We start from the raw sequence: 23,995 nt of genomic DNA, 5'->3' as shown, positions 1-23,995 counted from the left end.
TTATGTTTACAAATCATTGATGCAAATGTGACTCGACAAGTTTTCAGCAACTTAAAGAGGTTTAAGGGGAAATTCTGTTCAGTTTGAGTTTAATTCACAGTTACTCAAGTGTGGCCAAGGGCGGCCCTCAGAAACATATTGTGCAGCCATTTAATGGTCCAGGGTTAAGGATTCATAACATTTAATGCATTCATGAATGAATGAATCTGCAGTCAATTTGAGTACTTACACTTTTCATAGTTCACATGTAATACACTACTCGGCTACTGCAAGCTTACGTCAGTTTAGGAATGACAACTTGTAGAAAGCTATTAGTTGCATGTCATCTAATGGTACCTTACACATATCACTGGAACTGCTTGGGCTGTTAGCTAAAGTTAGGATTTTTTCTAATAGCCAGCAGGGGGCAACTCGACTGGCTGCAAAAATAATTCCATTTATATGGAAGTCAATAACAATTTGACTCTACTTCTCAATTGATTTAGTTAACTGATATTTTGTTCTTTCGTCTTGATCAGTGTTCGGTTGGAGTGAAAGACACTAAGGAGTTGATTGTTCCTTTAGAAGAATGATTGTCCCTTACTAAACAAACTAGCTAGTTTATAGGAAAAACAATGTTTGTTTTCTGAAAATGGAGGTTTTGGAGAAAATGGATCAACTCTTTGTTCATCAGAGGTTAGGGGGACAGCTAAACTCTGCCTGCACAAGGACCGCATGAACTTCTTGTAGTTCGAATAAATTAAATTAAATTAAATTAAATTAAATTCAACAGTTTCAATGATACAAATCTGTCCCAAAGTCAGTCTTCACAAATCATGTGAAAAGTAGGGAAGGTGTTACACAGGTAAGCCATTGTAATATCTCACAAAATTACGAAGCATAGTAAGCCTTTTACTGATGGAGTTTGTTAAGTAAAAGTGGCGGATATGGTATGTCCTGAACCTGTGCGGTCCTCCATGATATACTGGTTTCCTAAATTGGCAATTAGTTCTCAAAACTTTAAGCATCTCTGGTTTAATTAGTCCCAAAGCAGAGATTCTCTCAGCCTCTTTGAGTTCAAGCCTGGCTTGCTCTGATTATTCAGTACACTGTGCTCTGTTGAACACTGTGCCAACACTCGTTTTTCTGACATGGCCAGAAGGCAAGTATGATTTGTTTTTAATGGTCAGCTTGTCGTGACTGCTGCTCAAGAGACTGATCCTGTCCTCCTGTCATGTAATCTGTCTAAATGATATCCCAACCCTAACCTTGAAAAACAACTGTTACCAAGTTCTCCTTCTATCCTTGTCGTCTCGGGAACCTAAATAATGACAATATGAACTTTTTAACTATAATATGCACCGCATTAGACTCAACAATATATCATTAGAAAATGCCGCAACTTTACATGATATTCATTTGTGTTTTGGCATCAGGGAAACATACAGCATCTCCTTAAATATTTAGCTCATTGTTCTCCGGCTTTCACAAGAGGAAATCATCCAAGTTGTACCCCCAAAAATGGACCACAAAACTGCAGCACTCAATAATCCCACACGAAAAAACAGTTGCTGGTTTTTACCTCCACAGTTGGCCGGCGGCTTGCAGCCATAGAGTTGGGGTGGGACAGCTAATCTGGAAGTGCCTCTTGAGCTCTGACCCGACCCAGGACCAGAGCCTGAGGAAGAAGAACCCCCAGGGAGGGCAGGGAAGAGCGGGAGGACCCCCAGAGCCCTGCCCAAGAGCCGGGGTCCCAGAGACAGCACGCGCACGTTCACATCTCGATAACAATGGTTAATCATGCGCAAGTGAACGTTCACCTTGGTCTTGATGCGGATCAGACACTTCACCATGTTTCAAGGAGAGCAAAAAGCACCTGTGACACTAACTGTGTATCAACACACTATTTTTTTCTTTATCACTGTTCTTGAAACTGCCTCTCCTCTCTCTATCGTCCTGCTGTCTGTCTTTGTCTCTGACGCAGCTGGCTCTCCACAGTGAGCTCCCACATGCTGGCAGGCGGGCTGACAGCGGCAGATAAATCGAAAGACAGACAGAGAGTGAAAGACAAGGCCCAGGAATGTGGCTCACTTGTGCCACAGTTCACCTCGTCCCTCCCTGCCGTGACACACAAGGCATGGCCCCTGACAGCAGGAGCTATTTTCAGGCTGAGATATTATTACCAGTGGAAATGCCAGCGCAGACAGAGCAACAGGACAACACACAGGGGGTTTGTTTCAGTGTTGCAACAGTGGGGTGCAATGTCAGAGCCTGCTCTCGCTGTCAGTGACACGAGGGGGGTCAGCTTGACAAAGGATCTTTTTTGTTGAAAACAGACTATACTATAAGTTTATTTAGTTTTAGCGACACTCACAGTGGCAGCACTGGCAAAAGGTTAATAGCCTGTTGGAGGAAAGATGGGACAATAAATGCCCTTTATAAACTGACAGTATGACTTTCTCATGTCACAATAATCCCTGAGGCCACTGACTCAAGGATCTTCAGTGTGTGTGTGTGTGTGTCTCAGAAAGCACACATCAAGAGAGAAAGAGTGAGATATCACACAGAGGGAAGAGAATGACACTCAACTGTGGGATTGTTAATTTGGAAAGGCTACACTGTCTAAACAGGATATGTGTATGTGTGTGTTTTAAAGGATCCCATAAATACTATGCCATGAGTGCGTAATCCATGGCAGATCAAGTCATATGAACTAAGAAAGTGACCCCAGGGGTACACTTGTGCAGTTGCCAAATGGTACATGGAAAGTTGTTGAGCAGCTCGACTCAAATAATGCATGAAGACTAATTAGGAATGCATGAAGACTAATTATAAAGTAATAAGAAAAGGTTTGCAAAAAGTCATGAATAGGCAATAGTTAGAGAAAAGTAAAGGACTGAAATAGCTCAAAGTAATGGATGAACGATTGAAATGAAAATTCTGCCACTAGTGCCAATCATGGAAAATTCTATCATATTATCCTATCATCATTGTTGTGCAATATTCACATTTATATACACGGTCATCCATAAAGTTGGAATAATTTTGTTATCAGATACAATCCTCTGTTAATTGTGGTTTCATTTTCAATGTGATATGTTTGGAAGCGATCGATTCGTTTTGAGAAGGTTTAAAAAGCAAATATTTTCCTAATGAGTTTATGGTCTCAATTGATAGCTTTGAGTATTATTCAATACAATCTAATGTTCATTTTGTAAATTATGGTTAATTTAAAGTAAAAGACCCTACCTTGTGACCAACAAGTTACTACCATGACGACCTGACAGTCAAAATAGAGGCTTAATAATGTGTATTGAGGGTACTATGTACATTTGAATAGCCTTGTACTTGTTTTTTTGGTATTGTCCGTGATTTTGTCTAAGAACTTTGACCATTTCAAAGTATGTTTTCAATTCTTGAACGTTAATTTTAACATTTAGTGTACTAAACACTAACACTAAGTGTTCACTTAACCATGTCTTGTTTATTGTTCCTTTGAGTGTGTTTTACCCTCCATTATGGAGATGTGCACAGCTCTCCGTCGGGTCCTGGGCACACTGGTCAGACGAGGGCCGTGGGTGATGGATGGACAGCTCCTACTTGGCACCATGCCAGCCCTGGATGCACAAAAACGATATCCATATGCACACAAGACAAGCACAAAATGCATAAATATGTTATGTATTAGATTTTGGTAAGGATTCTGACCTGTGTATCTCAGGGGGGTCTCTTTTAATTTTGGCACTTTGTTCCATCACTTCTTTTGCAACCTTTCCACTGAGGACACATAAAAAAGAAAAAGAAAAAAGAAAAAGAAAATTATAATGTGATTGAGACAAAACATGAGCACTGATTCAAACACAGAAGGACGTACACTATGTATAACATTGTTATTTAATATGTAAATATCTATTAAATATTCATAACTTGTTTGTCTATATAGTATTACACATACTTTGCAAGGTATTACCTGTATCTAAAGCGACTACCCTTGAAGAAAAGATTACTACTAGACACAGTGCGGACTTGACTCGACTTTTCCAACCTGCGATGAAATGAAAATTAAAACATTAAAACAACATCATGATAAACATTATGTACTTTAGTTTTTTCAGGTCTTGTGACTCACTTGTAAAAGGCCTGATTCTCAACTCCACACTTCCACAGATGCTTACAGGCTTCAGGTGTAGGTGCAAAGTATGTCAGTATGATCTTCTTATCCTGTAACATGTCCAGTACAGTAACTCACACACACATTAGATATATTACAGCAGACACACTTGGCATTATGATGGATCAGTCAAAGCACACAGTATACTAACTAACTCTGTGGCTGTACTCTGCCTTTTTTGTCTGCTAAATAACCATGGCTAACACACATTTTTGTCCAATCATTTCCCATTTACTTCACTTTTAAGGATAAATTATATTACTTCCCAGTGGCAGTGTCCTCGTGCTTAAAACAGGGCTACAGTCATTTAACTTCCTGAGCTCCACAGGCTGGAAAAAAGAGGTTTTTAATAATGCATACACATACCTCCCTCTGATTTGCATATATATGGAATGTCTTTGCTTCAAACTTGAGTTTAGTCACCTCCTCCCTGTGTTTAAAACAGGAAGACAGACAGAACAAAGGACAGACAAACAAAGAGAGAATGATGACAAATAGAAACAGAAGAAGACAACATGAGAAAGAAAGTGTAACAAATAACAGAACAAAGAGAGAGATGGAAGAGCAGCAGAGAAAAGAGGGAGAGGCAGAAATGGATAAAGGTGGTTAAATATTAATTGTGGCTGGAAGCAAATGAATAAGGCAAACAGTGTTTCATTGAAGTCTCCACACATTGATTCCAGTAACAAGAATAATCTGCAAGAGATATTTAAAAAACAGATTTTTACAACAACACAACTTGTGAGCATGCAGCTCCACCACTGCTTGACTCAGCTGTAATATCCTCTTGTTTGGATCACTAAGTTTTGTTTCTTTTGCTCTCCTTGTCCACTCATTGCATGCAAATAAGATATCTGGAAGATTTTAATACCTGATGAGGTGTAAAATTGCATTCAATCCCAGCAAGATTTAGAACCAAAATTAAGAAAACAATGAAACAAATGTTTGGAACAATAGTGTACTAGTTTGAATTCTGAAGACTGAGGAATTTCTTCTTTTTTTTCCTGCTTGCACCTTAAAACAACCAGAAGGAGTTTTTCCATTTAGAGACTATCAGTGAGAAGATTTGCTGTTTCTTAAGTGTCCTTGATGCTGATACATGAGCAGTCAAAGGAAGCAGGAGGAGATTTTAATTTTTTTGCAATATTTTTGGTTATGGCTATTACTAGGCATTATCAGCAAAGAGAAAAAGAAAAGAACTGACCAAAGAAGAAGAACAACAAAAAAGCTGAACGGGACAATGAGCATGATAGAACACAAGTCTTGGGAATTAGGATTTTAAAGGTTCTCTTTGTGCTATGAAATACATTGTGAGACGAAGTTACATCAATAATGACTAAAACAACATTTACTACCCTAACCCTGCAAACAGCTGGGTTTAAAGGTTTATTTAAAATAAGTTGCTCTTTCTTTCAAGTTGCTACAAAAAGAAATGTACATGCTAGCCAGATTAAGATCTTCATGGAAACACTTCCACCTTTGTCCACAGGAGATGCCAAAAATCAACACATAATGAAAGTTCCCTGTAGTGGCTTTAAACAACAGCAGGTACTTCTGCTACCTACAGGAAGATTGTAGCAGTGTTATTAGAAAACTTGAAAATTTAGACTTGAACATTAAACAGTCTGTTTGGAGTTTGCTGGTACTTCATTTAGTATATGCTGTTAATTGAAAGATGATGTATATTCAAATAAGTTTTTCTAATCTATAATCTAATTGCTGATTATTTGGTTTTATTTCTGCCTGCTACTACACGGTCGCCCATAAAGTTGGAATCATTTTGTTTTCAGACACAATCCTCTGGTAATTGTGGTTTAATTTTCATTTTGATATGTTTAATAGAGATTGATTAATATAGTCTTGAGAAGATATACACTTTCTGTCTTCATGATTATCTGTCAATAATAAATCACATTGTCACAATCATTTCATGGAAAGGTCAAAAATATTTTATTCTAACTTTATGAGCAACCATGTACTACACTTTTCCATATAATATGGTGCTTTTGGAATGCAGCTGTTCTTTACACAAAGAGCTACAAAGTCATGTACTGTACATACACACATTCTGTGGCCTTTGATTGTGTAAAAATATGGTTATTATTTAGCATCGTGAACAGTTTTAACTGTTAATATAAACTCACCATTTGAGGAAATGGACCCTTCTGTTTCCTTGTAGCACAGTGAATCCAAAAGGAGTGAAAGCCAGAAAAGCTGGGTTGCCAGACACATCCTGACAGGCACACAAACCCACGCTGTTGTTATTGTAGAATCAGAATTTTAACCACGGTGACGTCATTTATTTTATATGTCCTACACTAACAGAGGACGCTTCAAGACAGTAGTATCGACAGTAGTATCGTAGTATTTTTTAACTTTATAGTTCCTCTATTTTTTTTCTAAATAAACATTTAAAATTGCTCATTACATCAAACTGCACATTAAGACTCATAAAGAGCAAGAGCTCATCATTCCAAATTATAATGGTTTTATTAGGACCACCTTGCATGGATGAGGGTCCACTCCATATGTCTCCAGCATCTGAGCCTTCTGGAGGAAGTTGAGCTCTGACGTTTCAGGACTCTGACCTCTGGGAGAAAAGAACAGTCAGAAGGTTAACGGACTTCTGTCAGAACTAACTGTCACTTTTCTGTGTGTAACCTTTAGTCTATTTCATCATCATTTGGTTGAATATTTGTGATATGTTTTTAGATAAATGAGCTGAGACCAAAGCGTTTACTGTCTGTCAGACAAAGGAGCAAATCAGCTTATCTACTATAGTTTTTAATTCTTCCCGCATTGTGATTTTTTTTTTCCCTGAAAAAGGTTTCAGGCACTGCTTTTTCCTCTGCTGACAATAAAGTATGGGGAGATTCAGAAGTCCCTTTATTGTCATTGATCAGAGTAACACGTACCATTACAACGAAATTAGCCATCATCCCATCCAAACATATACAACACACACAAACAATATGACAGAGGTGAACAGGACAGGACGACAGGGAGAGAAGAGAGAGAAATACAGCACACGAGAGGAGAGGAAAGGAGGAAAAAACAGTGAAAAAAACCTCAGCGACATGAGCATAATACACTTTCACAACATGAACAGACTTATGACATGCCACAGGGGAAGGGGGCATGTCATAAGTCTGTTCATGTGTCTGATTGTTCAAAACTGTGGTCAAACAAATGAGCAATAGAGGGCAGTGTAGGATCAAACCAGTGCTTCTGTACACATGGATTGTTTTGTGTGTGCGTGTGTGTGCACTAAAAATACAAAGGTTCTACCAACAAACAGGCTTGATTTTATAGCACTTTTGGCCAATAAATCAAACAAAGGTTACATATTTCAAACTTATTATTATTATTATTATTATTATTATTATTATTATTATTATTTTCTATGAGTAAAGGTAGTGCCTGTGCACTGGAATGTGCATGTAAAAAGTCCTGCCAACCCCTTGCAGTACATTGGCTATTGTATCCTGGCCCATCAAGCATGAAGTCAACAACTGGAGGAGTAGCAGGATGACTGTGCTCGGGTTACTGTGTGTACCTGCTGGGACACATGGCTGTGACCTTGGCACGCACCGTCTGGCACCCAATGTTAACTGAACCTGACTCACCACTACAAATTCATTTCAGTCCCCAGGCACAACACAAACACTGCACCTATGGGAGCATAACATAACTTCCATCTTAAAGAGACAAAATCAAACCATAATTGCCAGCCTCTGCCAACAACACCATTCTTAGGGAAAAGCAACCAGGTAGAGCTGCTTTTGCTGATGATACAGTGCCAATTGCACAGCAAATTTTTTTTTTTGAAAGTGCAAAAACATGGAATGGGGGTTCAGTGCCTCACACTGTGTAAAAAATGAGCAGGGATTCAGGCAACCCCACCTCAGACCTATCTAACACACTGATCATCACTGGCTGTGTGTGGGATCGAGAATAACATCCAACAACCGAGCCATTAAAACGGGCCGTGTTTTACTGGAACATGCAGCATCCCAGCAGCCCAAGCTGTCTCAGAGAGACCACAGTGTTGGAAAAGGATCAAGAAACATCCAGCAAGAAAAAGTCTTAAATTATAAAACGGAATAGGTCAAGCTGAGTTTTTACGTACTTCTTCTGTAATCTGATCCCTGGGAGCTAAATTGTGGAGACTTTGAACATCAGCAGCGGCAAGGGGAGCAAATCTAAATCAAAAGATCATTAATGGCCTTGTGAATCTGGCCACTGCGTGCCTGAGGCAAGGCCCCCGGAAACTGGTGAGTTGTAGGGTGCAGCCTGACGGCCAAATACTGTAAAAGATGCTGCAGACTGGTGCTGAACCTGTACATGAAAATTTCAGTGCTTTGTTTAGCAGAGGTGGGTACGCAAGTATACAGCCTATGTGAAGATAAAGCATGTACAACAGCAGAGAAGTAAGAAGAAACCACACACATGAACCAAATGAACAGATTGGAATACTCAGTGAAGCAAGTGGCCATGACATTTAAGCCGCTTTGAATATCTTATCAGATTATTTACTTGCAGGTGTGTTCTGTATAGCTCTTTTGGTTGGACTGAGTCAAAAAAGGAGTTACTTATAATCTGTCTACAATGTCTTAAAGCGCAGTTGCCACATGGAGACCGAAAACAATCACAGCAGTTGTTAATTTCAACTTTCCATGACTGACAATTCATTTGACCTCACAACGATCTGATGGCCCACTGTTGGGCTCTGGATGACTTTGTACCAACCCATGTCATCATATCTTGTCTGGAAAGTGGTTCTGTGGGTACCCATGAGACAAGCCCACTTCATCACCATCCCCAGCAGAAACCATCCACATTCTTTTCACCAGTTTTCTTAAGCAGTACAAATGTTTTATTTACATTGTATTTTTTTATTCAGGGGAAATTCACTGAGAGCAACGCTGCCTTTTTTAGGAAAGGCCTAATCAAATTCACACAGTTACACATTCACACCTGGAAGCTGCCAAGTACAACCTCTTATTACTGAGCTGATGGCTGGAGCAGCAGTTGGGGCTCAGGGCCTCAGCGGTAGTCAGTCTGGGCGACCCTCTGGTCATAAGTTTGCTTTTTTAACCTTAAGGCCACCATTGTCTTATGGATATTTCTGCATACTGGGCTCCCTAAACAGTGTTGTTGCATATATTGGGAATGACTGGAAAGGTGAAACCCTTATGGATTAAACAATACCAATTTTATTAATGTGTGATGATGTTAGTCCCTATAGTAGCATTCATTTTAGTGAAACCATTTTAGAAACTTGACCTCAATGTATAAAATGAGCTGCTGCGACCTCTAAGATAATCACAGCCTCATGAAACGTTACAACCACAAACTAGAGGGACGGGGACAGGCAGGGGTGGACAGAGGTTAAGATGCACCGCAACAGTTTAATGTGTTGCACCAAAAGTTTGTTTTGCTTCTGCAATGTACTGGCGGCTATGGAAATGAAGAGTAAACAGGCACTCAGAGACATGGACAAGTGTCGCCTTACATCAGCTCAGTCTTGTGGATGTCAGCAATCCGCCGCTCCAACTTCTCAGAGTGCTTGGGGAAGAACTGGAACTTGGAGCTGTAGCCCTCTGGGTGTTTTCCGGGGTCATGGTCGCCAATTTCAGCTGAAAAATGGAAAGAAAAAAAAAAGACACAGCACAGGAAAGATTAATTTGCAGTGTTTGATAAGGGCCTTTTTTATATGTCATTTAAAATACAATTGCCTTTCCAAACATCGTAGCTGACACTGGCTTTGAGTACTCAAAGTAGTATAAAAATGCCATTCATGAACATATGACATGCATAACAAATGTTGAAATATTTTCTGAGCAAATGATAATGGTGGAAGATGATTCATAGAGTGGGAAAAATTAGCTGCAATGATAAAGCTCATCTTTTCATATCAAATCTTTTTGGATATGAAAGAGTACTTTCTGACAATCTTATCTTTGTATTCATTTACTGCACCAAGGACATTTTACCAATTTAATAAAAGGTTGTTCTGATAAAAATACAGTTGATACTGAGGTGTGGAGTTCAAAGGCAATGCCTCAGCATGAAGCCCACAATACACATTTGTACACAAAGCAAAGATTGAGAAGTCAAGGTTTTGAATAAACCTGTGCAAGGAAAGGGAACACACAATTCAATGCAGTACTTATATTATTCTGTACCATCCAAAATACCTGTAGCTAGCTTCAGCAGCCTAGCTTACAAACCCCTGACATCCATTTACAGATGGTGGAGGAACTACATGGAGAGTCTGGCTACATGTCTGCTCTCTAGGGAGCTCTCTACTGTTCCTGGCAGCCGTGACTGTTGCAAACTGCATTTTAGACAGCCAAAAAACATTCCAGTAGATGTGTAGCAGACATTATGGATCACATTCCCTGACATGTTGACAGGGAACATGTTGAAAGAGTGCTTATATAAGCTACAGACACCTGGTGAAGAAATGCTTTACAGGAGGTGAAGAGTCAGACAGTCACTTACTTGGCAATTGATAAAGACTGACCCATTGGAAGCCAACATGAGCTAAAGCAGATAATACTATTTTAACTCTAAAAGTACTGTATATATGCCTACTGTGCTGTGTTTTCCATCAAATTGTATTATGATGTACACGGTCACCCATAAATAATTGGAATAATTTTGTTTTCAGACACAAAGTGTTGAGAAGATATATGCTTTATCTATCAAGAATAAATCACATTGTCACAATCGTTTTATGGAAAGAGGTAAAAAAAATATTTAATCCCAACTTTATGGTCGATGGTGTAATTAGATGAATAGATGGATATAATCATGTGTAGATAGGCATAAAAAGCAAGCCAATATCAGCCAATGTCTTCCAATGTATTGACAGGAAAATTTAGATTCAGGGATTGGCTGAGAAAAGTCTGGATGGATAGCTGCTTGGCAGGGTGTGTGACAGGGAAAGTGTTCCTTAATGCATCTCACCTCCCTGCATGCTGATGAGCCTGGCACCCAAAGGAGCCTGTCAAATGGAAACCTGGCATTTTCCAAATGACCAACTTTTTTTTCTTTTTGACAAAACTGTCAGGTTTTCTCAAAGAGAAACATACTGACTTTTTCATTGAATGTCTTAAAAAAAAGGAAGTAACAATTGAGACCAAGTTGCTTTTTTTGGCTATTAAAAGGTAAAAACAACAAATTTAGATCCACAAGGTCCCCATCAAATAAAAAAGAAAGCAGAAAAAGCGTTTAACCTCTTAACGCGATCTGCAGGCACATTTGCACACACCCACGCAGTTAAGCCCACACACATACATATGGAAAACACAGGTGGCAAGTGTTTATTAACAAGCTAGGGTCATGTGGAAATTGTTAAGTGTACAGTAGGTCACAAACATTATGAAAACTATATTTCTTATGGAGAATGTCCCCTCCCAAACACAACCCCATATGTTGTGTGTACATCAGCATATTATGACAATATACTGTTCCAGTATGGACCTAGTCTCCATGACGCCACCCATAGGTTTCTGAAGAGCTGAAATGAAGCTCAATGTGGGTGACTCAGGCTGTCGCCATCTTGGCAGTGCTTTAATCCTCCTAACTCCCAGCTAATCCAAAAATGAGGCAAAGAGGTGGAGCAGGTTGAGATGATGCAAGCTGAGTCACCTGTGAGGGTTCCCGCCTGTCACTCAAAGCAGTGATGCCCTTAATTACAGTGGCTTGCAAAAGTAGCCCTTGGATGTTTCACCCTTTTGTTGCTTTTACACATGAAATCATGGTCAATATAATTTTCAAAAAAACCCTCTTTAATATCAAAGTGAAAACAGATTTTTACAAAATAGTATCAATTAATTAGAAATATATGAGGTAAAATAAATGATTGCATAAGTATTCATACCCTTTAAAGTAAATTACCTAATTCAACAGAGTTCCAGTTAGTTGATGCAGCAGTGTCTCAGTTAGTGAAATAGAGATCACTTGAGTGCAGATGATGTGTGTCAATTGATTATAGTAATAAAAAACATGTGTCTTAGAGGTCCAGTCTCTGGTTCATCACTATTCCTGCTACAACTTTAAAGGGTATGAATACTTATGCAATCATTTATTTTACCTTATATATTTCTAATGAATTGATACTATTTAGTAAAAATTGTAACTGTCAAAGTAAAACTTTGATATTAAAGAGGGTTTGGTTTGGAAATTCTTTTTAAAAAGGCCAAATTATATTGACCATGATTTCATGTGTAAAAGCAACAAAAGGGTGAAACATCCAAGGGGTATGAATACTTTTGCAAGCCACTGTATACATATCTTTAAGCTTTAATATAAATGAAGCTCTTTTGACGGCCAGCTTTTTAGCCTACATTTTTCTGTCAGAGGCTGTAGCAGGCTCTGTTTTAAAGCAAAGATATAACATAAAACTAGAAGACCGAAGGAATCCATTGGTACCACAATGCTATGATATCTAGTGGGTGAAATAAGTAGAGGCTGAATTTAAGGGAAAAACTGACATGGCAATTTTCAAATTGGTTCCTTGACCTCTGACCTCAAGATATCCGAATGTAAATGGGTTCTATGGGTGCCTATGAGGGAGTAATACAAAAATGTTCTCCCCTCACATATGTCATGGATGGGGAATTAAACTATAGAGACTAAAACCAAATTTTGTACCATGTTGTAAACATGTTTATTTTTGCTGTTAAGTTTAGCATTAATATGGGAGTCAATAAGGAGGAACCAGCCTCTAGTGGCCAGGAGACTGGTGTCAGTGTCCCCACTGAAACCAAAAGCAGCACTGTTATTTTGAGTCACAATTGTCATTAAACTTCCATGTATAGCTACATCATGCTCTATGTAACTACCGTAACTACTTCACATCCGGCAGTTGTTTTTTTACGCCAAACTAGGTTTTCCGAAGCTTAACCAAGTAGTGTTGTTTCCTAAACCTAGCCAAACTGTTAAACAATCTTAACAATACTTAATAATTTAGGTATGAAAACTGATTGATCTCTTGCTACATGTAGGGGAGCTAGTTTAAGATTAAGATTAAGATGTAGATTCCCCTTATTTGTTCAACAATGGGGAAATTCAACCTCTGTATTTAACCCATCCTTTTAACACACCAGTGAACACATCATGCTTAGGAGCAGTGGGCAATCAATTTCTGAGCGCCCGGGGAGCAGTTGGGGGTTAGGTGTCTTGCTCAAGGGCACTTCAGTCCTTGACCTGTCTATCCTGGGATTCGAAAAGCTCCTTTGAATCATAGTAGAGAGAAGAAACAAACCACCTAAAGTGTTGTATGGATTAAAGGACTTGTTTGTTATCTGTAGTAGACACACCTCGGTCTGAGGAAATACGGTAAATTAGTGACAGTTGTGGTTTGGGGTGCAAATCCAACATGAGGACCACAACTTTGGAAGCTGAGTGTACTCAACACTAAAATGAAATCGGGTAATTTCCCATAGTTACGTCCCATTAATGCAATGAGTACAGTGAGTAAATTTGGTTGTGGAGAGTTTTACTTTGTTGTACCTTGTAATATGTAGGCAGCCAACAGAGCAGCATCTGATGTCTTACACAGGAGGCGACCATGGTAGAGATCCCTCTTTACCTGCAGGAAGACGAGATATCTGTGGAGTGGAGCACAGAGAAACTGATTTGGGTCATTATTTAGATACAATCAATATTGAGATTCCTTTTCTTGCAAACACTCATGGTGAATGCTTACAACTTAAAAATAAGGTGTCCCTTGAGGCTGCAGGTGTCTTAAAGAGATTATTAGAAGAAGAATTCCTGTGAATACTAAATACAGTAAAACGTGATGCATTCTCAACATATCATATGTTGCAGCGATTAGCACAGGGTTGTGCGGCTGTGTGGGAGTGTCACTTAAATGGCCCGTTTGTGTGATGTCAGCATTTGGCCATGTTGCTAGTGGTTTCTACTAGTAGTTCTTTGTCTGTATTGACAGATTAATAAAGACATTTAGTTCCATTAACTAACCAGGATGTAAGGCCTTTCACACCTTCTGTTTACTAGTGTGCTTTAGATGCTATGTTTGTGGTTATTACAGATGGACCTGGTAGCTCTACACAGCGGAATGGGGAAAATAAATGATACTAGCGACAACTCCATTACTCTAAGGTCCTTTCACAACCCATTTATAATTAATCCATAATTACCATTTCAAAAAAATAAATGAATGTGTGATTGGCAATCCAAAGCTCTCTAATGGAACATCAGCCACGGGACATGTAGCCTACCTCGAGGCAGGACTCCAACTAAAGCATAATCATTTTGAGAATTGACTATGATCCAAAAAATGATTGCCGGTTTGTACTGAAGTCTTCTGGGAGCAACTCAATCTTCTGGTCTCGTCCACCATATCCAGAGATTACTCATATGTCAATTTTCCCGCTCAGCATTCATTTCAAACGCCTGTGATTTGGCTTCTCTCCAAGCAGCAGAGCAATAAATAGTATAGCGGTGCTAAGCATTGCTATGAGGAGTGTCAGGGTACAGCTGAGCCTCTATATTGAGCCCTTTTCATACCCTGCCACTACCTTCTTGTGAAATAAATGAAAAGCTATAAGCAACATGAAAATGTATGCAAAATATTTCTACCTTTCATGTTTGAGCCGATCTACTATGTATTTGTGTGTCTGTGAGAGCTTGAAGTCAGAACAGATGGTGGAGGGTGGAGGAGCTGTCCCTTGCTGGTGCTCCAGCTCAATCAAGAGGAGCTGGATTGTGAAGGACGGATTTCGCTGCATGGCAGCCAGTCGAGGGATGTGATTTACAAGGATCTGTGCGCTCTGTAGCTCTCTGGCTCACTCCTCACTCCTTACAGCAGTTTGTTCAGCTGTCAAGGATGCCACACACAGTACAGTAGTGATGAGGAGTTTCATGACACTGCAGCTTACTGTAGAAAAAAAAGAAGGGAAAACTCAAATCCCCCTGCACACAGACTCACTGTTGAGCTCTGGATATTGTGCACTAAATAATCTGTATTTTTTAAAAATGTATCTGCAAAATATTTTCAAAATGAATTGTACTGTGAAAAAAATTGCCTTAATTTTACATTCTGCAGTATTATGTGTTTTTGTGTTTTTTTTTAAACATAGAATTAGAACATAGAACATTAAGCAATTAATCAATCCTGTAAGAAAAGCTATAATTTATTATAATATATTCAATTACAGGTCACAACCTTGTAGAAGAAGCCCCTGTAAAATAATATAATAAACTGCTGTGAAAAAACTTTGAGATTTTTACAGTGTACCTGCATCATTTACTGCTTTTCCAATACTTACTTAAATTAAATGAAAAAATTAAAATGTATATAGCTGACCTAATATGGTATGCAGTAACAAAGAAGGCAACCTGTAAATTATATATATTCTTAATCATAATCTTTCGGATGAAAATCTATCATAATTATTTCAGTTTTTAGTCAGTAAATTAAGGATGGTGATGGCTTTAAAGCCTCTACTGAGCTGCAGTGCTCTTATCCATTTTTCAATTATCTAAAAAGCTGTCTGCAGAGGCATAAAATGATAACGTGAAATACTGTATAGTAATACTTTTTTATGAGAAAAGGTAATTAATAGAAAGACAGAAGATAGAGACATCCCCTTTGGGGAAGTACTGTGGAGTCTGTTGTTTTATTTAGCTTTGTCAGCATGTTTACATCATGGTTATGGCTCCCAAAAAAATAGACTTGATCATGATGTAACTGTCCCTAGTTGACTATAAGAAGATAAATAGCCCACCTGTGTTGAGTTTTTAAAATAGACATCACTTTTTTTGATGTGTGGTGTAACTGATCAAACAAACTCAACAGGTCACCAAGCTGCAATACCACAGAAAAACATGATCAAAAGTATTTCCATGATTGTTCTGCTTGTCTGTGGAGCAGTTTATTTTATATTTTGATGTTACTACATGTTTGATTCAGAAATGTTTGTGCTTTACTCAGCCCCACAGAAAAAGCCTGTTTCAACATAAAGGCATATACTAGTGTAATGCATGAATACGAGAGACTCTTAGGACTTGCACATTTAGTCTGATAATTAACATCAAGTGATGTCACTTGAGTCACGTTGGCGTAGGTTCAGTACTACAAGTTTGAAAATGAAAAAGAAATGTGTGGGTGTGGAGTTAGAGCTTACCAGACCTTTGCAGCCAGATCCTGTCTCTGCTTGGGGCTTGCAGCTTTAGAATAGACTGTATAAAAGAAATGAACGTAGCCTCCGTAGCGTTGCCCATTTGTTTGTGGACCATTTGAGTTTGGCATTTTGGCCATCGCCATCTTGGTTTTTTGGAGCCAGCAGTTACCATATTTTAGGGTGACCATATTTTGATTTCCAAAAAAGAGGACAATCGGCACGGCCTCGACACACAAATTCAGACAGGCTTCTCGGAGGTTGATGAACATGCTTTATTATGCTTCAATGGCGCAAAATTAACTTCTGTAATAAAATAAAATGAAATCTGTAAAAACTTGTAACAAAATAAAAGCTCTCGTAGACTCTTTTCAAATAAATTAATAAATAATATGAAATAATGTTCTAAATATGAACTCTTCTGTTAGAGAATCTGTTCAACAATATATCTCTTAATAACTGCAATAAGATAAATAATAGCTGTTGTGGTGTTTCACAGTATGAAATGCCATTGCACCTTCCGCTGCATTTACAGCATCCTCTGTTTTCCCAGGTCTAACAAAGAACTCAGTCAACTTTGCAGAAGAACTCTCACCTCGCACAGCTTTTTTTAATGTTTTTGGGTGTCCATGTGAGCTTTGAGATCTCCAGCACCTTTATTAGACACTGAGACATATGTGCCAGCTATGCACACGGTGCACTCCGCCTCCCACCTGTTTTGACCGGGACGGTACGTCGGAAATGTTTTTTGCAGTTCATCTGTGAAGCTGCACTTACGCTTCGGCATTTCCCGTGCAATGTTGCTCCGCTGTTCGATCTGCCCTCTGTCTGCTCTGCTCTCTGTCTCTCTCTCTCTCTGTGTGTGCGCGGCGCTGACCCGCCCACAAGGCAGCCTCTTGGTAAATACGTCTCGCAAAATTGTGTGCAAAGCGCCGGTCAATTTACGTGCACGTGTACTGGTCCTATGAAAAACAGTGAACACCGGACATTTTCGTGAATTTATAAAACCCAGCCGGACGCCCCGGACAGGACATAAAAAGTGGACATGTCCGGGCAAAAGACGACGTTTGGTCACCCTACCATATTTGGACAAGAGGTTGGAGTTAACTTATCAGCCAACACTAGCACTAGCTAGCTAGCTTGATTAGCAAGGTGCGAAGCTAACTTTACAGTGTCTTTCAGAACAACTGAATGCTGAACAAAACCTTTTTAAGATTAAGATTAGGATTCAGTTTCGCCCACTCATAACTGATGTTATGAGTGGACGAGCTGCATGTGGTAAGATGGCCGCCGTGTACGGACGCTGGTGATTCCGCCTCGAGCCATCTAGCCTTTCTTATCTATGACTGCTACTGACTAATGAGACCGGCTAATGTGCGACTGGCAAATGTGTAATGTAATGTAAACGTACTGACTAAAACACTGAGCAGTGAATTTGTCCTCTGCATTTAACCTATCCTTTACACACCAGTGAACATACCATGCTTAGGAGCAGTGGGAAAAAAGAAACTGTTTATTGTTAGTCTGTCGATGTTACAGGAGTGCAATGCTAAAGTAAAGTGTAAAACGCAAGTAAGTACTCCAATGCAGGAAAATTGCTCACTCTGCTTCCATTTGTACAGTTTCTGTTTGTTTTTTTGCTTGTATCACATGATTGGTTTGGCAAAAAAAAAAAAATCAGTGTCACTTCCATGCGTCCCTCAGCTCCACCCTTACCCACCTGCAGCCCATCGTGGTATCTTGAAATCTTACCTGGTGATTTCCTCTTTCAGGGCAGCGGGGTCAGGAGGGTAAAACTTGACACGCAGACACATGGTGAATGGAGGCTGGGCTGGGGAAGAAAGACAAACATTTTGTTGTCATGTTTCTATTGTGGTTGGCATGATTGGTGTGTTCTTTTTGCACAATATATTTGTATTTATTTTTTAACCAACTAATCAGGCATGTTTAATGAAATACTTACATTTAATTTGTTTGGCAATTGACTTTGTAAACTCCAACCAGTGCTAGAAGGGAGAAAGAGAGAGGTAAAGACCTGCACTTTGGACAATGAATCTTTGGCTGCCAAACTGTCAGTCTGAAGCCTGATTGCTCAGCAGCTGAGCATGATGACTTGTAATCTATAGCTGGAAGGCACAGTAGAATTACTCCCATCTCCTTGCCTTCTGTTTATTTAGACCCCCTCCAACAGTCTCTGTGCAGAGAAGAGATGAAGGAAAGCTGTTTGCAAGATAATCAGGAGACTGCTGTTCTCTGTCAGTGCTAAACATCACGAGACTAACCTGGCTCTAATCAGTGAGATGAAGACACGCTGACAATAATGGTGCACTGCACTCTCTATACAGTACCTGTAAAACACAATGATGCTGTTGGCTTTTAATTACTAACATCTTTATTCACATTTTCTTAAAGTCACCCTCCAGACAAAGTATGTAAATATATGGACATGATTCATATTTTGTTTAACATTGTTTTCCCACAAAGCAAAAAATAATACCAGAAGGACTGCTACTGTTCCCCCCTCACTGAAAAAAAGTCTGGATCTGTCCTCTGCCTTGCCCAGCAGTACTACTAGCACTAGGGCAACCAGGTCAAGAGCTGCAGTGGTAGTTTTGGTGTCTGGTCAATTTCTCGGTTTGAGAAAACACTGGAGACATCCAATCATACGTTTGAGTCTCAACAGACTCAGATGAGCCTGTTGTGCACCAAAATCAGCCACTGACAGATGTATTGGAATTGGATCGGCTTATCTTTTTGAAAAATACAATATTATCTTCTATGATGTTACAGTGTGTTTTTACTCTACGTACTATCAGGTCCGCTCTTCACTGGAGGTTTCATGGTTTTTTCCAACTTTTGACTGGGTTCGAGGTTGGGACATACCAAATCTAGCTTGCCTGGCGTGCTTGAATCTCAGATTTTTGGTGCAGAGAGGTAGAGGAATGTGAAAACACCTCTCTAGTGACACACTTTGCACAGATAAAAGTCAGTACAGTCAACGTCAGACATGAACAGAAGAAAAACACATACTTCAATGGAAGGAGACTCTAAAATGTATTTTTAAGTCTTGATATCATTTGTTATCTCATCAACAGTTCAAAAGTGCGACAATTAACAAATACTCGCTCGAAGCCCTGCTAATTCACCAAGGACTGTGTTCATTTCTGTGATTGATATTCATCTTAATTGAAGGGGTTGGCCTTTTGCCAACATGCATAATTGACCTGCAGGCCTACATACCTGTCCTGAATATTTATGTAGAGGAGGGGAAAAAACTGTCATTAGATCAGTGAGGCTTGGCACACATACTTAACAACATGTAATAAAGCATCTGTTACAGTCTTTGAGACTTCATTGATTCTGAGCTCTAGCTAGCGATCTACTGACTCTAAGACACAGTGCAGAGATGGTAAACATGGACTGGGACAAATATGTCTTCTTATCCTTGTTATCCTCAACATCAAGTCCAGACTGCTGAACACAAAGTTGATTTACCTTTGACAGCATACAGTTGGGTACACACATTAATAGCTAATTCAAAGAAAAATTATGTCATCAGTGTGAAGTAATCAATGTGTAATTAATATATTTACAGAGGAAATAATGACAGAAACAAATGAGAAGGAAAGAAGATACAGAGACAGGGAATGAAAGAAAGAAAGAAAGAAAGAAAGAAAGAGTCACAATGTTGCACATTCAACTGAATTAAATCCATCTGAAATGTAGTTGGGTTTGTTATTAAAAATGAATACTTACCCTCTGCTTGTCTGGGTCAACATATCGAATGCCAAAGTAGTCTTTCTCCAGCAGGTTGAGATGGTGGCAGATGAGGTCAAACAGGTACTGTCCCTTGGCATCCCGCTGCAAGAAAAATTATATGAGAAAAATCATATAACACACTTCCAATTGAGGAACATCGAAGAGAGAAAGTAAAAGAAAAAAAAAAGCGACTTCATTTCACAGCCCCCAGCCTCCACATCTCAATATTTCCATATTCACACAGTTAATGAACCCACAGCAGATCAATGGCGCAGGTGCATATATGTGAACACTCTCATATCCAGCAAATAACATCACACGTTATAAAATGAAGAAGATATTAGAAAAATGCTGATAGTGTGACATCAATGTCGTTTATTTTTCCTTCTCATCAGGAAGTCCATTCTTTGGAGTCAAAACGGCCACCAGAAAGTGTTTTAATATTTCAATGCACTCAAGGGAGATATATGAGGACTATCAAATATTCATATTTAGGCAGCAGCCACCTGTGAAAGCTTTGAGAGATTTCTGCTGCAGAAAAAGCCTGAGACAAGGTGTGAGCAAAGAAAAAGCAGGCTGAAAAGGAGAAGAAGCTCTTGTCATGCAATGCAGTGCAAAAACCCAACCTTTCCTAATATATAGATAATTTTTATATCCATAAATATAAACTGGAATTTTTAATTACTTAAAAATAATGAAGAAAATAAAACATTCTCCTTACCAAATTTAAATGTAATGGTAATGTATGTTAATGTACAGTATAGAACGAGCAGGGCCCTTGCATAAAACTGTTACTTAACAACTTAATTAAATACATATTTTAATGGCCTTTATTTAGAGTTAACTGCAACAATAAGGTACATGAAAACAAGGCTGTCACTGGATGCAAAACAAAACATGTATCAATGTGTTCTACATAGCCAGCAAAATTAAAGGGGATCATGCTTAAACATGTTAAAGAGATGTGTTTTTTAAAATTTGGAAACTTATCCATGTGTGTATTGCCTACAGAGGATGCAGAAAAACATGTTGCAGCCACCTAAAAAAGGCTCACCTAAAGAAAATATCAATATAATCTAAAGTGGAAGTGATATTTTTAGCCAGTGGGTTAGTGGTGATTGCTAAGGTGGGTGTGCTGGGTAGGTAACTGAAGAGCAAGTGGGTTTATGTTTGTCCTGTATATTCCATAGCTTGTCTCTATGATAGCTAGGTATACTGTAAACTACCAGCATATACCCTCCACTACACGCTTTAGCTTTAAACTGAAGCTGTAACATTCATCTTTGCTCTCTTCAAATCCACCAGATTCCTTTGAGTCATTTTCCCTCACAGAGCTCTAACTGCTGGTCTAACGCTGCCTCAACTGGTTGGCGGTTCCGTGTTTTTGTGAGTTGATGAATCAGAACTAGCCCTTTAAAACACCACAGTCACACTATCAAACTTAACAACTGAGGCACCGGTAGACCAACGACTACTGTGTGTTGTGATAAATTATTATTTTCGTCTTTGGAGTCTGGTAGCTTTGACAGGAGTATAGATAACACCTTCACTTCCCCTCATGTGAATGTAAAAAGGCTGTCTGATGGGATGGTACAGCAGTGAAATATTCTAAATATATTGACTTTGGATAAGTACCTTAAACAACCACACATCAATAAATCCAAACTATCCCTTTAAAGTAACAGGTCACCTCACATTTGAATGCAAAGGTTAGATTATAATGACACCTCCAGCTAGTTTAGCACAATGACTGGAGTTTGGGCGGGGGGGACTACTAGCCCGGTTGTGTCCAAAGGTAACAAAATCCCTAAAAATCCAAAACCTCTGCTAATGTGTTGAACTTCACAAGCTGTTTTCAGAGATTTCTCCAACTCTACTATGTGCACTGTACATAAAGGCTCTAGCTTTCATTCGTTCAGCGGCAACTATAAAATATCGTACAGTGCCCTTTAGAGGAGACACTGTGTTCACATAAGCGACACAAAACTGCATAGTCAGAGAAAGTCAAAGGCAGATATATGAGAACGGAAGGGGAAAAGAGAAGAGAAAGACAAAACCAAATAAAGAGAGGGAGAAAACAGATGAGGGACAAAGTGAGAGAGAGAGAGAGAGAGAGAGAGAGAGAGAGAGAGAGAGAGAGAGAACAATTCAGGCCAGCTGACACTGATTAATCTGTCTCAATATAGCATGCCACAGCACAGCAATCAAGCTGAGAGGATAGAAGAATAAATGCACTGAAGGAACAATGTATGAACCATTACCAGATACAATTCCTGTTGAGACGTATCATTTGAGACAATGTGAGAATCTACACAGAGTCCTGTTCACACTTCACTCAATATCAGATCAAATAGCAGAAGAAAACAGCCCTGAGGTTGCATGTGGCTGAACACTGTCAGGACACCCTGAGATTCCTCTTTGGATTGGGCTAAACCTGTGCTGAAACTCAACCTACTGTGATTCATGAACAAGAAGTCATGTTCTGCTTATTTCACTTGCTGTCCCTCCTTGGACCGACTGATGAATTTCACCTTGTGACAAGGTGGATTTAATATTATAGCCCCCTTAAAGATGCTTCAAAGATTCACGATACAAAGCTCTAGATGGCAATGTCAGGTAGTCGCTTGGTTTGTTGTCTGCAAGGATTGCTGTGAAGATGCGTCTGATCGGGTTGAAAGCATTTAAACTTAAGGAAAATATTTGTCTTTATTCAACCCAAAACAAGTTTGTGTTTAACTCAGACACAGATTGAACTCAAAAGCTACCAGAAACTCTAGTTTGTTTGTTTTTGTTTGTTTTTTCCCTCTTACTTTTTGCTCTAATCTTAGACTCATGAAGCAAAGTTTTCACTCCAGTTTAAATATTTTTAACTATGAGGCAAATTCATTTTGTGCTTTTCCCTTGACTTTGTATGCAAGCTGCCTCTAAAATGTGTTTAATGTTTTGTCGGAACACATTATATTTCAATCCTGTTGACAACATCAAATATTCTGTAACTGTCTGTGTCATCACCTTATTGAATATCACACATTGAATAAATCTTTGTAGATTAAAACATGTAATTATAAACCTGCCAAAGGATCTGAAGAGAAATCGTAGAGTTTCACAGCATCACAGCATCAATTTGGTATACATGAGAGTACATGATGTTTAACCAACACCAAAGCACAACCCAACCTAAACCTTTCAGCTCCACTTGTGTCAATCTATGCGAGACCTTTCCCAGGATGCACCGGGCTGACCCTCCATCTCCTCTGTCAGTGTGTCTGTATGTCACTGTCACCACATACACCCTGACTCACCAGGACAGGCCTGCTGACTGGCCCGGCAGCAAAAATAGAAACACACACATCAACGTCTCACACATGCACACACACGGATCCTCAACCCTTCCTGCTCTATTATAAATGTCTTTGGTACACCTGTGAAACCTCTAGCTCCATAACATTTTCAGAGCTTGTACCTCCCACTCCCTCCATCTGCTGCGCACTGTAGTGTAAACTACAGCCATGCCCAAAAAAGCCTTCCCAATTAATCATGTTGTTCCTGCCTGTTTCCTTCTATGTGTGCACCAGTGAGTGTTTGTGTTGTCTGCCTCTATTTCCATGCGTGTGTGTGAGAGATTACTGATGATCCACGTCCAAGTTAGTAGTTATGAAACAACAACAGAGGCAGGGCGATTCATCTCAGTCCAACACAGAAGAAAATGAATGAAGAATTCTGAGCTCCTTGGCAAAAATGCTCACAAAAACAATGTAGGAGCACACACACTTTGTTTTCACAATGGATTTATCAGCTGTTACAACAGATTTGAAATAGTGCGACTTAATAAAGAGTGTCTTATCTGGAGTCTTCTATTGTGCATTACAATGAGTGCAGGTAATCCTATTGCTCCTGGTAATTTACCTGACTGTGCACTCTGATGCGG

General features: G+C 39.2%; 1 protein-coding gene across 1 annotated transcript in view; it reads right to left on the bottom strand.

Moving 5' to 3' along the window:
* LOC131984536 (FERM domain-containing protein 5-like) overlaps positions 1–23,995 on the bottom strand; it is a 97,071-nt gene that overhangs the window by 4,511 nt on the left and 68,565 nt on the right. The window contains exons 2-13 of the mRNA XM_059349384.1: positions 20,065–20,169; positions 18,272–18,314; positions 18,061–18,139; positions 13,676–13,773; positions 9,666–9,789; positions 6,653–6,740; positions 6,295–6,383; positions 4,517–4,580; positions 4,109–4,200; positions 3,950–4,024; positions 3,688–3,756; positions 3,490–3,596 (exon numbers count right to left, since the gene is read on the bottom strand). Of these exons, the coding sequence (XP_059205367.1) occupies positions 3,490–3,596; positions 3,688–3,756; positions 3,950–4,024; positions 4,109–4,200; positions 4,517–4,580; positions 6,295–6,383; positions 6,653–6,740; positions 9,666–9,789; positions 13,676–13,773; positions 18,061–18,139; positions 18,272–18,314; positions 20,065–20,169 (1,033 nt within the window). The remainder of the gene's footprint in view (positions 1–3,489; positions 3,597–3,687; positions 3,757–3,949; positions 4,025–4,108; positions 4,201–4,516; positions 4,581–6,294; positions 6,384–6,652; positions 6,741–9,665; positions 9,790–13,675; positions 13,774–18,060; positions 18,140–18,271; positions 18,315–20,064; positions 20,170–23,995) is intronic.

The sequence above is a fragment of the Centropristis striata genome, chromosome 2, assembly GCF_030273125.1.
Source record: "Centropristis striata isolate RG_2023a ecotype Rhode Island chromosome 2, C.striata_1.0, whole genome shotgun sequence".
Classification (NCBI taxonomy): domain Eukaryota; kingdom Metazoa; phylum Chordata; class Actinopteri; order Perciformes; family Serranidae; genus Centropristis; species Centropristis striata.
The sequence above is the reverse complement of the archived record's forward strand: the minus strand, read 5'-3'. Positions and strand labels throughout refer to the sequence as shown.